The sequence below is a fragment of the Trichechus manatus genome, unplaced genomic scaffold (genome assembly GCF_000243295.1).
Source record: "Trichechus manatus latirostris isolate Lorelei unplaced genomic scaffold, TriManLat1.0 scaffold00115, whole genome shotgun sequence".
In the NCBI taxonomy this organism is placed as follows: Eukaryota; Metazoa; Chordata; class Mammalia; order Sirenia; family Trichechidae; genus Trichechus; species Trichechus manatus.
In genome coordinates, this window is record NW_004444051.1 from 720569 (window position 1) to 738437 (window position 17869).

The 17869-nt window shown below is 42.9% G+C and overlaps 1 protein-coding gene across 1 annotated transcript in view; it reads right to left on the reverse strand.

The window, feature by feature from the left end:
• CARMIL1 (capping protein regulator and myosin 1 linker 1) overlaps positions 1 to 14541 on the reverse strand; it is a 439497-nt gene extending 424956 nt beyond the window's left edge. Inside the window, exons 1-2 of the mRNA XM_004383977.1 lie at positions 14159 to 14541; positions 8675 to 8772 (exon numbers count right to left, since the gene is read on the reverse strand). Of these exons, the coding sequence (XP_004384034.1) occupies positions 8675 to 8772; positions 14159 to 14198 (138 nt within the window). The 5' untranslated portion in view covers positions 14199 to 14541. The remainder of the gene's footprint in view (positions 1 to 8674; positions 8773 to 14158) is intronic.
• Between the last annotated feature and the right edge of the window lie 3328 nt (positions 14542 to 17869).

The window sequence follows — 17869 nt, forward strand, 5'->3', positions numbered from 1 at the left end:
CCAGAACAGCCTCCAGGAAATGCTTGCCCAGGGCCAGAGCCACCCCCAAACCCTTACCCATCCACCAGTGAAAGCAAGCGGGGATGGCTCGGCTTTTTAACAGAGGATAAATTCTGAAGCCCTCTGATACAATTTCTTTTATTTTGAATTTCCCAGAACTTTTGCCACAACATTGGCAACAGTGCCTGCTCTCTGATACCCACTCCTGAAGAGCATTTCAAAGTGGTTGCTGTTTTCTAAAGCTCAGTTTTCTAGAGTCATGTAACTTCATCCAGGTGGTTTGAAAATTGCCTATGCACTGAATTGTAAGTGATCCCTAAAAGTTGAGACACCAAATGGTGCCACAAAGGGAGCTGTTCAAATTACCCAACAACTGGTACAAGAACTCCCCGCAGAGAGATGGAAACCCAGAGGCCTAGAACGAGGATTTTCCAACCACATTTTTAAAAAACTTTTGCATTCTGCAAACATCTGATGTGAATTTCATTCTTAAATCTATTTTAATTACTATAATAACACCCCCACACACATACACTCCAATGTATTACCCAGAATTTAACATACTGGAGATCACCAATGGGGTAAACTATACTACCAGAATAACCCACTTATATGCACAACTCAGAATAAGCTCCTTCTGCCATCCTTATTTACTTGGAAAGCACCCAGACATTGCGAGACTAGCTATTTTTACAACTGTGGTACTTGTACTACTTTACTGGTGAACCAGGAGCCTCTAGATACCATGTAACCAAAACAAAATCCAACCTGCCCTCCTGTTTCTAATTTTTTTGTGTTGCTCAAAACAGCTTCACTAAAATCCCTGATTGTGTTTACATTTTGGGTTTAACTATGAACTTACAAAATATACATATATTCCTAAAATATCATTTTAATCTACTTTATTTGTGAAGGATCCATGGAAAATCGTATGTTTTAAAAGGATACTGCAGCTTTAAAAGGAAAAACAAAGGTCTGGAAACCATTGGCCCAGGCTGATGTGGCCTGAAAGTAGCTGCATGACATGAATTCCAGAGTGGATATTTGTATGAAAAGTGTCTATGCCACAGGTGTGCTGCTGAATCAAGTTAGGTATGAGAGACCAGGAAATTAGGAAAACATTAAACAGACTGGCCGGCCACACAAAATGGACATGGACTATTGTAAAACAACAATGATTTCCACATCAGAGAATAGCTGAGATTTAAAATAAGTCATGATTAAGGAAAGGTCATGGAAGCCCCATAGAGACATCCAAACTCCCTGAGGGACTGAATTGCTGGGTGGAGGGCTGTGGGGACCATGGTCTTGGGGAACATCTGGCTCAACTGGCATAACACAGTTTATAAAGACAATGTTCTACATTCTACCTTGGTGAGTAGTGTCTGGGGTCTTAAAAGCCTGTGAGCGGCCATCTAAGATACTCCACTGGTCTCATCCCTTCGGGAGCAATGGAGAATGAAGAGAACAGGATACAAGGAAAAGATTAGTCCGAAGGACTAATGGTCCACAGCTACCAAGGCCTCCACCGGACTGAGTCCAGTACAGCTAGATGGTGCCCGGCTACCACCACTGACTGCTCTGACCAGGATCACAACAGAGGGTTATGGACAGAGCTGGAGAAGGATGTAGAACATAATTTTAACTCACAAAAAAAAAAAAAAAAGACCAGATTTACTGGCCTAAAGGAGACTGGAGAAACCCCGAGAGTATGGCCCCCAGACACCCTTTTAGCTCAGTGGTGAAGTTATCTCCGAGGTTCACAGTTCAGCCTGGGAGTGGACAGCCTCGTAAAACCAAATGGGACTAATGAGGTACAGTAGTCCAGTGACAAGGGCCAGAAGGCAGAAGGGGACAAGGAAGCTGGTGATAGGGAACCCGAGGTTGAGTAAGGATATTGTTGATGTGCTGTGAGATTGTTAACCACTGTCATAGGGCAACATGTGTACTAACTGTTAAATGAGAAACTATTTTGTTCTATAAGCCTTCATCTTAAGTGAGAATAGCAGCACAATTGGAAGAGCGTAGTCAATGTCACTGAACTGTGCATGCAGAAATTTTTGAAATGGTATATCTTTGGCTATGTGTATTTTCACCAAAGAAAAAGGTTGAGAAGTTAGAGGGTTGACATGTTGTGGGGTTGTTAACCAATGTCATAAAACAATATGTGTACTACTGTTTCATGAGAAACTATTTGTTCTGTAAGCCTTCACCTGAAGTACAATAAAAATAAAATAAAATAAAATATAAAATAAATAAATAAGTCATGATTAATTAAGTGGATCAGATGTTTATAAAACTTTTGGGTGAAGGATGTTCCCTTCTCTTTTCTATTTATTTTAAACAAAAGGTAGTAAGTAGTAGGGTTTACAGTTTGAAGGAAAGGCAGCACTACCACGAAAATATTTTAGGGATATATGTTACCCAAAATAACATGTGCTTTTCAAGATGTTTTCAAGTAAACCTACAACTATTCCAATCAAGTCCATTAAGATGCTCAAAAGGTATAAGTGAATAGCCAAACAAAAAGAAAATATAATAAAGGGATTTCAGGTAACTTTCAAAAGAAAACAGATGAACAATGGCTGAACAGGCTTAAAGAAAACAGAAGAACAACCCAAATAGTTAAATTTTGCATGCCACTTCCGCTACCCACTAAATCTTATAAGATAGGAGGGCCTACTTCTGGCCTGCTTCTGACCTACTTTACCAGGGGAATGGAAGAACCAAAGAGTTGGCAAAGATGACATAAGCCAAGTTCCAAAAGCAAACATTAAAAAACAAAGCTAAGACCAAGAATGGACCTTCCACAAACTCCAGAACCACCATCCTGTAGAGAACAGAGTACCACATTCCTCTCCCCCAGACAAGCAATAGCAAGAGTATGGGTGGGATGAGGTCACTAGGGACCTTGTTCCCTCCTGACAATATTTTTATTTCAGCCATTACTCTTCAAAGGGAAAAACAGAAAACAAAAGAAAGTCCAGATAATACCATATCAGGGGAACTGGGTAAAGAGTACAAGGGATTTCTGTATTATTTCTTACAACTGCACATGAATCTATAATTATTTCAAAATGAAAAAAGTTTAATTTTTAAAAAAATTAAAATACTTTTTTTTTAAAGGCCAAGTATCGCAAAAATTGGGTGAAAATTCAAGTAGCAACTGGAAGTAAGGGAATAAGAGCCTAAGAAATACAGAATCACTTCCTCACAGCATCCTGTAAAGAAACAGATAACAGAGAAAGGTATGACAGCAATAGATGACACATCTGTAGTGCCAGCGAGGCTTATAGCGGACCTGCCCACCACTTAAAGAAAAAACACAGGGTGAAAGGAGTGGTCCCCAGGAGAACATTCTTGATGACGGAGAAACTGTTCTTTTATTCCTTTAAACTAGCCTAAGAGACATCAGCTCTGTCCTATCCAGGTTTCCCAGCTAATGGTCATTACAGTCTATGGCCAAATAAGTTTGGGAAAGACAGTATACATTATTCCAGTCTTAGAAATCTACAATACATCAAAACTAAACCTGTTGCCATCCAGTTGATTATGACTCATAGCAACCCTACGATACACAGAGGTCTATTAATGGCTCTGAAAGATCCTACAGTAAAGAAATGGGTTTATTTTTGTTTAACATCCCAATTGCCACATCACTTGACCACAGAACACTCTTCCCCTGAACACCCTAGCATTTCTAAGTGATTTCATTTGAACAGAGCACACATTAAGAATTCTGAATCTAGTGCTAAAAAAAAATGCACCACAAATTATCAATAAACCTTCTTGGTCTTGTGATGAACTGATCACAAACCCTCAATAAAGGCAATAGATACTATTTGGGCTTCTGAAGGGTCGGCATTCTCTGTCTGAGCCACTGATAAGCCGGAACACAGGACACTTTGGTTCCTCTTGCTTTATCATTTGTTGGATGTTTACCTATCGTGTGCTAGGCATTGTGCTATAAGGCACACTGGTGGTTCAGTAGTAGAATTTTCGCCTTCCATGCGGGCGACCTGGGTTCGATTCCCGGCCAATATACCTCATGCGCAGCCACCACTCGTCTATCAGTGGAGGCTTGCATGTTGTTGTGATGCTGAATATGTTTCAGCAGAGCTTCCAGACTAAAACGGACTATGAGAAAAGCCTGGTAATCTACTTCCGAAAATCAGCCAACGAAAATCCTATGGATCACAAAGTTCCAATCCAACCAATCATGGGAATAGTCCAGACCGGGCAGTGTTTTGTTCCACTATGTATGAGGTCACCAACAGTCAGGGGCCGACTAGATGGCAGCTAAAAACAATATAATAGACATTGTGCTCAAAGTATTTGAATATATATCCCACTTTACTTTCAAATCAACTGAAAAAGACACTATCATAATCCCTATTCCATTAGAGAAAGGAGTCGAGGCTTACAATTATTATAAAGTGGCAGGGCTGCAATTTAAACCAGGTGTGACTCCAAAGTCCGCGCCCTTAACCACTGAGCTCTACTGCTTCCCTAGAGAAGGGCGAATAAAGTTCACGTGCAGGTCGTTAGAAACAGGTCGCGACAGGAGACCTGTTTAACCAGCACCAACCATCACCTGATATCCCAATCGCAAGGAAATGAGCTGGGCTTTATCCTGGCCATTCTCCATCTTACACTCTTTGCTCCAGCTGTTATTAGTATGTTTCCCTTACATGCTAAGCACTCTCTGGCTTCCAGGCCTTTGCACGTTCTATTCCCTCTGTTCACTCTCTTCCCTTGGCTAACTGCTTCTCATCCATCAAGTGTTCAATCCAGACTTCCCTTCCTCTTCCCTGGATTAGGTCTTCCTCCCATGTGCTCTCACATCCCACTCATAGCACATCCCAAACCACTGCCTATTTACATGTTTATCACTCCTACTAGATGTGAGCTCTGAATCCCATGAAGTCAGAGACTATGTCTGTCTCATACATACTATGTGCCTGGCACACAGGTGTTCAATCAATGTGGAGCAAATTAATGTACAAACCAATCAATCACATCAAACAAGGGCAGGAAGTACTGATCCTTCTAAGGTCCAAATCTCCCCAGTCATAGGTTGAAAGTTTGCAACCACTGAACAACCAAGCAAAGAATGTTTTCTTTTTATTTTGAGCATGATGGTTAAGGACATAGGCTCTGGGTAAAACAGATTTGGGTTCAAATCCCAGCTCTGTCACTAACTAGCTGGATGATCTGAAGCAAACTACTTTAGTTTCTTCAAATCTCTATTTCCTCATCTCTAAAATGGAGGTATTAGAAGTGCCTACCTCACAGGATTGTTGTGAGGATCACATAAGGTACTGCATAATTAAATGCTCAGCAAATGGTTAAGCGCTCAGCTGCTAACCAAAAGGTTGGCAGTTTAAGTCCACGCAGAGGCAGCTCGAAGAAAGGCCCGGTAATCTACTTCCAAAAGATCACAGTCACGGAAAACCCTATGGAGCTCAGTTCTACTCTGATACACGTGGAGTAGCCGCCAGGTGTTGGAATCAACGCAACACATACTGGTTTAGTTTGGTTTTTGGTTTGTTTGTTTTGTTTTTTATGATCATGATCATGAAAAGAAGAAAGATGAAGACAATGAATAAACTATAAACAGTATGAAGTCTCAAAGTGTAAAAAGATGGGACCAAGTAACATACCTCTACCTTTATAAGAAGGGAGGGAGCTAAAACGGAGTGCTAGTGGAAAGGAACAAGAAATAACCCATTGCTGACAAGTCGATTCCGACTCATAGCGACCCTATAGGACAGAGTACAGAACTACCCCATAGACTTTCCAAGGAGCAACTGGTGGATTTGAACTACCAACCTTTTGGTTAGCAGCTGAGCTCTTAACCACTGTGGCACAACCAGGGCTCCTTAAACTCAAAAAAAAAAAAAAAAAAAAGATGCCCTGGAAGTATTAAGCCAACTCCTTTAGAGCCTATTTTAGTGGACTGACAACCCAAGGCAAGTCAAATTATAAAGAGATACCCCAGTGTTCTGATTAAGCAACTGAATCCCTCTAAATTAAAAAACTCCAAAACTGACAACTTAAAGAAGGTTAATCCTTATATCATCTTGCTCAAACTTGAAGCCTGTCAGGATAAGCCAGACCTTGAGTATTTCTATTAATAATTCCTGCCCATGCAAGTAACAGACAAGGTCAGTTTACACCAAGCTCCTAGAAACTGCCCAGATTCTACATTTAGGGAGATAAGTACTTAAACTCAAAGACATCTGTAATTTGGTTATAACTTTAACTGACTCCAGCTAATGTTAAGAGGAGCCCAAAAATCTTACCATTAAGTGATAATCATAACTATTTTTTTCTTAATTATGATTTAGTTGAAACTTTACATAGCAAATTAGTTTCTCATTAAATAGTTAATACACAGATTGTTTTGTTATATTGGTTGCCAACCCCGAAATGTGTCAACACACAGTGTTCTCCATCCCAGGTTCCCTGTTTCCATTCATACAGTTCTCCTGTCCCTTCCTGCCTTCTCGTCGTTGCTTTTGGGCTGGTGTGCCCATTAGTCTCGTATACATGATTGAACTATGAAACACGTCCCTCACATGTTATTGCTGGCCCTATAGACCTATCTAATCTTTGGCTGAAGGGTGAACCTCAGCCCTGATTTAAAAGTGTCTTTAAAAATGTAACATTGTAAATTTTAGTCTTGATATGGGTTTATTCTTAGCGTAATGAATAATGTCCGTACCAAATTGTACCAAGTACCATTTGTTAGACTGTTGTAGCAAACACTGCTTCTAATATTTAAGTTGATATAAAGGTGGGTCTATCCCCTAAAGTGACTACATAAATATTTACTCTAAACATACAAAACAGCAAGGGAAAAAAAACAAAATTTCTTCTCTATGCACTATCATCTCCAAACCTTATAGTTTAACGATATTAAATAAAACATAATTTTTAAAAACTTACTCTGTATCAAAGCTAAATGAAACAGAATGATGGCACCAATCACTTCTGCTAATGATAACCTTAATTACACTATATACATGAGCACATTTTATCGCAGAGCAAAAGTAACTCAAGTTTTCCCACTTCAATGCCTCAGCCAACCTGACTTGTATGCAGACTGCAGACAAATAGAAGTCATCCATCAACAAGAGCAACTCGAAAGGTTAGACAGGAACCTTAGGAGGCAGTGAGGGAAGAACAACTCAGAAAAGGAGGGTGAAAATTGTTGCACAACTCAAAGACTGTAATCAATATCACTAAATTGCACACGTAGAAACTGTTGAATTGGTCTAAGTTTTGCTGTATATATTCTCAACAACAACAAAATAAATAAAATTTAGGGGAAAAAAAAAGTTATCCATCAAGAGCACAATCATTACTTATATCTCCCAGGAGAGGCAGTCACATATCCTGGAGTTACAAGATATTTTAAAAGATTCTCAAGACAGGTGTTATTAGAAAAGCACTTCAAATTCTGCAGCAACTTCAGAAGAAAACATATATTAAAAATACTCTCTTTCAATGACATATGCTTTATTAAAAATAATCCAGAGAAAGGGAAAAAACTGTGAAGATAAAATAAAAACATATTGGTAAAATGCTGAAAATTGTGGAAGCTGGATGAGAAGTATACAAGGGCGCAATTTATCATTTTCTACTTTATGTTTGAAAACGTTCATGATAAAGTTAGACAGAATATTCTCTCCAACACAAACAAGATCTATTCACCTAAATTTAAATTTAGGTTCACCAAAATGTCAACCTTGCTGGGATGGGATGGGTAGCTGTTGTCAAGTTAGCCCCCAACTCAAGGTGACCTCATGCACAATGGTCCTGCACCATCCTCATGATTGGCTGCGGATCAGACCATTGTCACCCATAGGATTTTCCCTGGCTGATTTTCAGAAGTAGATTACTAGGTCTTTCTTCCTAGTCCATCTTAGTGTGGAAACTCTGCTGAAACCTGTTCAGCATCACAGCAACATGCAAGCCTCAACTGGTAATCTCAACCAAGGGATCATTAAATTACCACAAAAGGTTTTCCACCTCTCAGTCATTGACAACGCCCTAAGAACTCTGTGCCCCAAAGGGTTTGACCCCTCAGCCCCACAGCCCACCTCTCACAAGCTAGAGGGAACCTCAAGTCCAGTGTGAACAGAGCAGATCCTTCCTTCAGCAGGCATTTCCCTCTGAAACACCAAAAACCTATGTAAAATGCCAAATGTTTGATTCAAATTCTCAGATCGCCACTCCGAAGGTAGATGCAAGTATAACATTTGAGAAAATTTTATTAATTAAACTGACATGAGATGACTTTTTAAAACCCCTCCCCGAAGTCTTTACAAATAAAGTCATATAATCAGTCATTAATAGCCAAGATAATAAATGAGATCACTGACATCAAGCTAATACGAAAACAGGCTCTAGGTGATGACCTAAATATGGGTGATGATTACAACTTGAAGAAATACAATTTTTAAAGTCTCTAAAATTTAAATTATCCTTCTATTAGCTTCCAGTGAAAAAATATTCCAATTAACCTAGGACAAAATGGTCCTCAGACCTTTTGAACAACATATAAAACACAGAGTTAGTGCTAGATGAAAATTAAGTAATCCCAACAATGGAGGGAAAAAACACTTTATTTCCAAACATTTGAATAAAAATAAACAATAATCCTTACCAGTACTTTGTTTTCAACTCTGTCTCCCTTGACTTCCAACTTTACTTTCTTCTTCACTGCAATTTTTATCTTTCTGCCAATAACATCCTCTATGCTTTCTGAAAGAAAGGGGAAAGTTCTGTTATATTCTTCCGTTAGTAAGAAAAAAAGTACTGGGGAGGAGAAAGCATTTGGAGCAGAATTTTTGCTTGTTTTTATTATTAATGTCTGTTTTTTATTTGCTTATTTTCACAAGCCTGATAGTTATCAGTCATTGACTATTTAATGAATACCTACTGTGTACCTTGTAATATGTGCTCAGATGCTAAGGCAAATATAAAAGCATATAACATAAACCCAGCCCATGTGAGGCATGGGGAGCCCTGGTGGTGCAGTGGTTAAGAGCTCTGCTACTAACCAAAAGGCTGGCAGTTCGAATCCACCAGCAGCTCCTTGGGAACCACATGGGGCAATTCTACTCTGTCCTATAGGCTCACTATGAGTTGGAATCAACTCGAGGGCAACGGGTTAGGGCTTTTGTAAGGCATAATATAATCTTGTTCAGAAAACAGGATGCATACACAAGAAAAAAAAATGAGAAATGTAGGGCAATATGATTGAACACTATATTGTATGCAGACCAAAAGCACAATTGTTGTTGTTAGCTGCTGTCAAGTCAGATTCCAATTCATGCTGACCCTAGAACTAAATGCTGCCTCGTCCTGCACCATACCTAGGATTGGTCAAGGACTAGACCTTTGTGATCCACAGGGTTTTTATTGGCTGATTTCCAGAAGTAAATCCCCAGGCCTTTCTCCCTAGTCCTTCTTAGTCTGGAACCTCCTCTGAAGCCTATTAAGCATCACAGCAACACTGTGAGCCTCCACTGACAGACAGGTGGTAGCTGCACATGAGATTCACTGGTCGAGAATCAAACCTACATCTCCCACGTGGAAGGTGAAAATTCTATCACTGAACCACCAATGACCCCAATATACAACAGGATTTCCTAAACTCCCTCAGCCCTTGGGCTGGTCACCTCTGGCCCCCAGCAGCCTCTCTGTTGATCATAGTGCCATACAGATATTATCCTTCTCTACGAGGGCCTTGACAAGGAAAATGTTGGGATATTCGGCAAAGAGCCAGAACAGGGCCAAACAATTTAGCCAGGAAAGGTACTCCCAGCCATCTGTCCTTCAAAAACTATCAAAGCACAACACCCTACAGCAGTCAAAAGCAATAGAAAGGGAGAAACACAGGAGAGTAGAGAGTTGAAAATTTGGATGAAAGCAAAATGGTCTTTCTGGGACTTCCACGATACCCCAAACTAAGCTGATGCAAAACCAAACTCATGATCATCCCTGCTCTTCTTATGGCCACTAATGAAGCTAGAAATCTTGGTTATCTCCAACATCTTTCTCTCAGATAGGGAGTCAGTCACCAAGTCTTCTAAAATCTACCTCCTGAACAGCTTTTGACCCCATGACCCTGCCTTCAAGCCCTAAGACTAAGTTCATGGCCTCCAACCTATCAACCCATTGGTCACTACATAACCAAATAGACCCTTCCAAAAACATGAGTCTGATCATGTCACTCCTCGTCTAAAATTCTCCAATGAGTCAGTCATCTTTCATTAATAAGATGAATTCAGACCTCCTAGCATGCCACTCAAGATCTCTCCCATCTTCTCAACTTAATGTATCCGTATACAGTCTAAGATCTAATCAACCCTAACATCCCCATCTTTTGTGTCCCCAGGCTTTTGTATATACTATTTTCTTTCCTGGAATGCTCTTTTCCTATTCTCATCCTGATTACATTCTATCATTCTTTAAAATCCACCTCAAGGGCCACATCCCTTTGTAAACTCTCCCTTGATTTCCCTAGGGTCAACAGCTCCCTCCTCTAGGTGTCCATAGTATTATATATTTATATATATATAATATAAATATATATTATATATATATATTTTTGTTTTGTTTATTCATGTATTCAACAAATGTACACAAGAGTACCTCCTAAGCCCTGGAAGCTGGATGAACCCGTAAACTATTGCCCTGAGATAATCTTTAAACCTTAAACCAAAATATCCCCTGAATTCTTCTTAAAACCAAATGACAGTTTAGCTTAACAAGTAAAGAATGTCTGCCTTAAGCACTGTGCTCTTTTAAGAACTATCTATATGGGATCAAACTGACATCAGCAACTCAAATGATTAGACAGGAAACTTAGGGGGCAGTGAGTTTATGTCAGTGAGGAGGAACAATTTGGAAAAGGAGGGTGAGAATGGTTGCACAACTTGAAGAATGTAATCAACGTCACTGAGTAGTACATGTTGAAGTTGTTGAATTCGTGCATAGTCTGCTATGTATATTCTCAACAATGACAAAAATAAAATAAACCAAAAAAAAAAAAGACTACCTCATGTGTGCCAGGTACTGTACTAGGTGCTGGGATAGAGATGGCCCCTGGCCTTTTGCAGGAGTTGACAGTTTAGTGGAAGAGACGGATGGGTGCCATTAAATAAATCTGCACACAGTACCATGGAATCGTGGATCAGAAGGCACATGAAGGTTTCTGGGAAGAGGGGACACAAGCTGAATCTAGAAGGCCTAGGACATAGGCCACTGGTATCCAAATTTCTTGTTGTTAGTTGCTTCACTGCTACCTTATGTATAACAGAACAAAATGTTGTCCGGTCCTGCGCCATCTTCATGATTATTGGTATGTATCACAACAGGTTTCCGAAGTGAAGGGTACAATACAATCAATACAATGCACTGAGATGCAGGAAGAAAATGGCAGAATTTTTACTTCTATTTGCAATATGTATTTCAGTGTACTTTCTGAAATTTACACAATAAATGAAATATGGATATAATTTAACAAATAAGTAGACGTTTGTGAAGGAGTGATCAAAATTTTGTTATTGGGAACACAACATCCCAAAAGTTTAGAGCCACCGTGTTAGATAAACCCAAACCAAACCCACTGCTGTCAAGTCAATTCCAACTCATAGCAACCCTATAGGACAGAGTAGAGCTACCCCACAGGATTTCCAAGGAGCACCTGGAAGATTCGAATTGCCGACCTTTTGGTTAGCAGCCATAGCTCTTAACTACTGCTCCACCAGGGTTTCCTAAGAGGAATGAAAACGGGAGGAAAGGGCATTGTCAGCATAAAGAACATGGAACCATGAGAAAGCACTGCACGTTCAGGGAACAGAAATGAGGTGGAATGTTTGGGGGAAAAGGACTGCAGGGGAGCTCGCTGAATTGTGAGTTCTCTATGCAGCACCTATCTAATCAGAACTCAAAACACACCCTGGTAACTACTCCTCCCTCCCCTAAAAAAGAACATCAAAGTGCTCCTAATTTTGGTGGTGGGAAATGGGCATCTGAAATAGACCTGACTCACAAATATATGCTCATGGAGAGAGGCTGGAAAGTCAATTCCCAAAAGGTTCAAAGTAGCTATTTCTAAGTGGTAATATGGGTGACATTTTTTTTTCCTGTTCTTTATTCTTTCCTGCAGTTTTAAATTTTTCTATAAAAAACCTATATTAATTTCAGAAAGATACACAATACATATTTAAAATGCATTGAGGCATTCCTTTAGGGGAGTATTCTGAGCTTTTCACACAGGGTTGCCATTTTCAGTGGACCAGAGCAGAACTCCTAGGAGCACTTGAAATTAAAGAGAGAAAAAGCAAGCGCAGAAGTTTCCCCTAACCCAGCCAAATTGGACCATTTAAAGGCCTAGAGAATCACATCGGGCATATCACAAAGGCGTGTATCATTTGAAGGAGAGGCCTGTGAGAAGGGCAACAGTCGATAAACACACACACACAAAAAAATTTCTAGGAAAGGGTCAAATTTAACTTTTAATATATACCAAATTATTTATTCTGAGAACCATCAATATAAATCAGGTACCTTATTTCCACCGCATCTTTCACCATTCTCTCTCTGGAGCCTAGGTGATTACCTCAACTTCTGATTACCAGGCTCAAGGACAACTCATTCCACAAATTAAAAATCTGTCACCTTCTTTCGTTATCCTTATCTCCTGACCAGAGAGACCAGCCCTTGCCTAAGCATGCTCTCTCTCTCTGGACCTCCGGAAGCATCTTTCCAGCCTCTGGGCCTTTGTTTTCTCTTCCGGGTGGGGTACTGGAAATGGCTTAGCCTCCCAGAACCGGATGGACCACTTACTCTAGCAAAGACAGCTGATGTTTTATCTCAGGGGCAACTTCCACCAGGACTGGGCAGTATATTGGCTGGAGTGGGGGGCGGGGGGCTTCCTACCCTAAATTCAGGTAAAGGGCCAAGTTGTTTTGTTTTTATTCAACACAAGCAGGGTCCTCCATACAAACTTGGCAACAGCTTCTTTACTTCAAGTTTTACCTGCTGAGTTAGCAGTCACTAATGGAGGAGCACACTCACATTCCTCGGAAGTATTACGGCTAAAGGAGAAACGGAGGGGCAAATTCCACAAATGCAGACGAATGGGCGCTCAGAACTTCCTCTTATGGTCAGCACTGAGTAAACATCCTCTTTCTCTGCTGTAGGCTGTCCAGTGTGCCAAGGATGGTACGGTAAGGAATACAGGTCATTGGGGCTCAAAACACACGCGTACACAAACACATATATACACCTTGTTACCATACAACATGCTAGACACACACACATAAACACACACAAGTTAAACGCTGGGTTTTCAGAACCCTCTAGATAATTAAGTTAAACCCCAAGACTTAAAACTTAGCACCCCCCGGCCAGCCTCAAGAGACTCAAACAATGGATCACTTTGCGTGGGTACCACACACTGGTTTCCTAAGAGATCTGGGATAAGGACAATCAGTAGGTAAATCATTATTAAAATAAGGCTTTTATTATTAACCCTCAATTTCCTGGCCCGAGTTTGCGCCAGCCCTGTAACCCTTTCGCTCCCAGCTAGCTAAATCAAGCCACGCCTTGCCAGCCTCAGTCAGTACACTAGACTAGCTCCCCCTCCCCCAAGCCTGTGTGTCAGAGGGGCCCGTCCTATGAGGTGTTCCTGCGGTGTGCGGGGATGCCTGACACGTACCGGAGACGACCCACTGTGCGCCCACCTGAGGTCCTTGGGCTTGGCTTCCCAGGACTTCCCCGAGTTTGGGGCAGTAGGCTGGATTCTGTAAAGGGTTCTCCTCGCTTCCAGAACTCTCAAATCGGAGAAGCCAGCCTCCTTTCGGCAACTTCGACCCCCTCGTTGGGGCAGGAGGAGGCGCCGGATGCTCTCAGCCGATAACTGGAGAGCCAGCTCCTGATCCCTCCTCACCTGGCTCTTCATGGAGTCAGATAGGAGCAAACTTCCCTGCGACCCCAGCGACCCTGCCCAACACCACTCCGACCTAAGAAGCGCCCAGACTTTGCGGGACCTGCTGAAAGGCAGAAGTGTGAAGGGAGGTGGAGGTGAGGAGGACACAGACGACGATGGAAAAATCAACAACCGCGCGAATCTTACCTGTCAACTGTCTGGGCACCTCGGAACTCTCCTCGGTCATGGTTGCCCTCTAGGCGCCGGGGGCTTTCCAAGTCAAAGTCTGATTTATGGGCCCCAGCCCTCCCCTGACCCCCTCAGTTTTTTCAAGAGAGGCTAAACGCAGCTTGTAAATGGGAATGGGCAAGAAAGGCACGAGGGCGGAGATAGAATTTTGCCGCGCCCCCTGCCCCACCAGGAAAAAAAAGAGTTGCAAACCCGAGGTGGGTTAGCTGCTGCATCTACATGACGCCTCCTCGCAGTTCCCGGCGGCAGAACGCGGAGCGGGCAGGCTCGCAGCGGCCGCTGGGCGCAGGCGGCTGCAGAGCCGACTCCTCCTCCGGCTAGCTCCCAGCGGCGGCGCGGCTCTGCTGGCGCCAGCCCCAACCCAGCTCCGGCCCGCACCTATGGCCCTAGGTGAAAGCGGAAGGCGTGGGGAGGGGGGGGGAGACCAGCGGCCAAGGAGGAGGGTTCCTTAGCTCTCCTGCCCGGAGCCGGCGGGGCGGGGGCAACGCCGGCCCTCCTCCTTCTCCTCCTTCTTCTCCTCCTCCTCCTCCTGCTGCGTTTCCTTCTCACCTCGCGAGAGCCGGCCTCCGCGCGGGTCCCAGGCTGGCCGCCCGCGTACTGCCCGGGAGCTCTGTACCACGAGCGGAGAGCAATCCCGGAAGAAGCTGCGCGGGGCTGCGGCGGCTGCGGCCTCCGCGCGCCTACTCGCAGCCTCCTTCCTAAACCGCAAAAGCCCTGCGTTTGTCTTGGGGGCGAGGGAGCAGGAGAGAGAGCCCGGGAGCCATCTGCTGGCTGCGAGGAAGGAGAGCCGGTGTGCAGGAACTTCCCGATTCCCGGTCCCCACCTCCGGGCGGGCAGTAGGAGAGACAGGACGCGGTCCCCACCTCCGGGCGGGCAGTAGGAGAGACAGGACGGGAGACTGCAGATTCTGCAGACCCGTCTGCACGGAAACTGGTTCTTTCTGGGACCGTTTAATAACGCACTTACTATTCGTCAGTCCTCCCTGTAACATGTTGTCATTTCATTTGCGTTATTAATTTTCCATTTCTTGTAAACAAGAGCTAGACGAAACCTGGAAACGCTAACCGTATGGTGAGAAAACACTTTTTTGTGTGTTTAGCATGAGCTCCGCAGCCGCCGTTTGCAATCTCAGACATTGGAATAGTGAGAGCGCCTCGGAAAAGTGCCTTTCTGTGGCGGTGGAGCCTCTCCACCTACCCCACCCCCACCCCGGGCGTATTTGGGGAGCTGAACATTAATTCGCAAAAGCCAGCATAAATCTGATCTTACCTGGGCCAATCCCCTCCCACTTCCCTTGAGCTCCACCCCCAGAGAGACAACTTCGGGGCCAACAATACCTGTGCACCTCTCAGTCGCTGCCTAATTGCCAGGCAGCCAGGAATGTCCCTGACTGTTGAATCTGGTTCCATTTTTATGGACTGAAAGAGGGGAGGGAGAAAAGGAAAGGGAATCGCACTATTTGGTAGTCTGGTTCTGAAAACTACTATCGACCTTGGGTCCCGAAGACAACATCTCAGCCCCTTAGCCAGGCGTTAAGGCATTTGGCAGTCTGGCTCCTTTGCACCCTTCTAATCTCTCGACTAGCAGCCAAAGTCGACTCTCTCTCCAAGACTCGCTGTTTGCTTCCTCCTCTCCTTTTAAGATTATCTGATTGTTATCTTTGTTTTAATCCCCAGTCCAATGTCTACCTTCCTTGTGAAGATTTTCCAGGGCTTTCCAGATCGCTGTGATCCCTGTAGGTCCCTGGGGTGACACGAAGGTTCGCCCTCGACTGCTAACTAAAGGTTGGCGGTTTAACTGGTAAAGATTGCTAGTGTTGACGTGGAGTTAATTCCCACACGTGAGGACTCCATGTGGTACAGAGTAGAACAACTCCATAGGGTTTTCTTGGCTGTAATCTTTAGGGAAGCAGATCACCACCAGTTCTTTCTTCTACCGTATGGCTGAGTGGGTTAGAACCACCAACCTTTAGGTTAGCAGTCCAGTGCAAACCATTTGCGTCAGCTAGGGGCTTTTCCCCCAACGATTCCTAAACCAAACCAAACTCATGGCCCTAGCATCGATTCCAACTGATAGCGACCCTATAGGACAGTAGAACGGCCTCAGAGGGTTTCCAAGACTGTAAATCCTTACAGATGCAAACTGCCACATCTTTCTCCCACAGATGAGTTGGAACCCCCGACTTTTTTGTTAGCAGCTGAGCGCTTTAACCACTGCATCACCAGGGCCCTCTAAAAATTACAGCCAAGAAAACACTATGGAGCAGTTCTGCTCTGTAATGCATGAAGTCACCATGAGTCTGAACCAATTTAAAGAGCAGCAGATTATGGCTTTTTTTTTTCTTCGATCCCTGTATTCTAATCCAGGAGAACATATTGCCTGAAACACCCTTTTGTAAACCTGGCCGTGCGATGCCTTGTTACATTGCTTATATATTTGCCTAGTTTTACTACTTAACACTTGCATTGTTCCCTGAGTTTGGGGATAGAGGATAGTTGATTGAAAACCAAAAAAACCAAAACCACTGCTGTTGAGTTGATTCCGACTCATAGAGTCGTAGCAACCCTATAGGACAGAGTAGAACTGCCCCCATAGAGTTTCCCAGGAATGCCTGGTGGATTCAAATCACCGACCTTTTGGTAAGCAGCCTTAGACTTTTCAACCTTACCAACAGCCTTGTCCAAAGTAGGTGTTCAATAAACATTTGTTAACTGAATTTTTTTTTTTTTTAAAGCTCAGTGTCTACAGGCCCCCACTGATTTTCTCAAAAGTTGGTGATTTCTTTAAGCTAGATATTTCTGTAATTCCCTAAGTATCTTTTTTCTGCAATAAATAGAAATCAACCTCTCAAAACTGTTCTTTCATTCAACCGTGTGTGTTAAAGGGGATTTCTCTGGCACATGCCAATTAAATTTCAGAAGCTGCCCCAAAGATTCCAAACCATGTGGTAACTTGTGAAAATAAGTCAAAACTTTTTTTTTTTTTTTTTTTAAATCTGTGGCCTAGAGTGGTGGAAAGAAGAAAGGGAAGGCTGTATGGTAGGCCTGTAATTCAGTGGTCCCTGGCTTCTTTTAAAGGAAGCTGGGTTTCAATAAAAGAATCTTTTTCACTGCAGCAGGATCCTGATTGGCTCCTGTACTTCTGAAGGGGTAGATTCAAATAAACCTCCTATCGGAACACTTAAAAATGACTGACTAATTTTGGAAATGAAGTCATTTGTCTCTTGGGTACAAAACTCAAATATGTTTCAGAAAACCAAGCAGAAAACTCCAAGGAGTACTGTTTATATAGGTGTCAAGCCCAACAAGCAGTGAACATCCCTGGCACAGCTCACCCATGGTGCCAGCTTAGAGAATGCAGTTCACATTGCGAAATGTGTGCTTGTTGACTGAAATTTACCCACCCACCCTCCTAACACTGCAAAACTTCCTCACTGTACCTACCCTCCTGCTTCCATATTTGTAAGTTTTTCCCTATCCCTGGTGGTGTAATGGTTAAGAGCTCGGCTGCTAACCAAAGGGTCAGCAGTTCAAATCCACAGCCACTCCTTGGAAACCCTATGAGGCAGTTCTACCCTGTCCTTTAGGGTTGCTATAAGTCAGAATTGACTCGATGGCAACAGTTTTGTTTTGTTTTTTTTATTGTACTTTAGATGAAGGTTTACAGAAC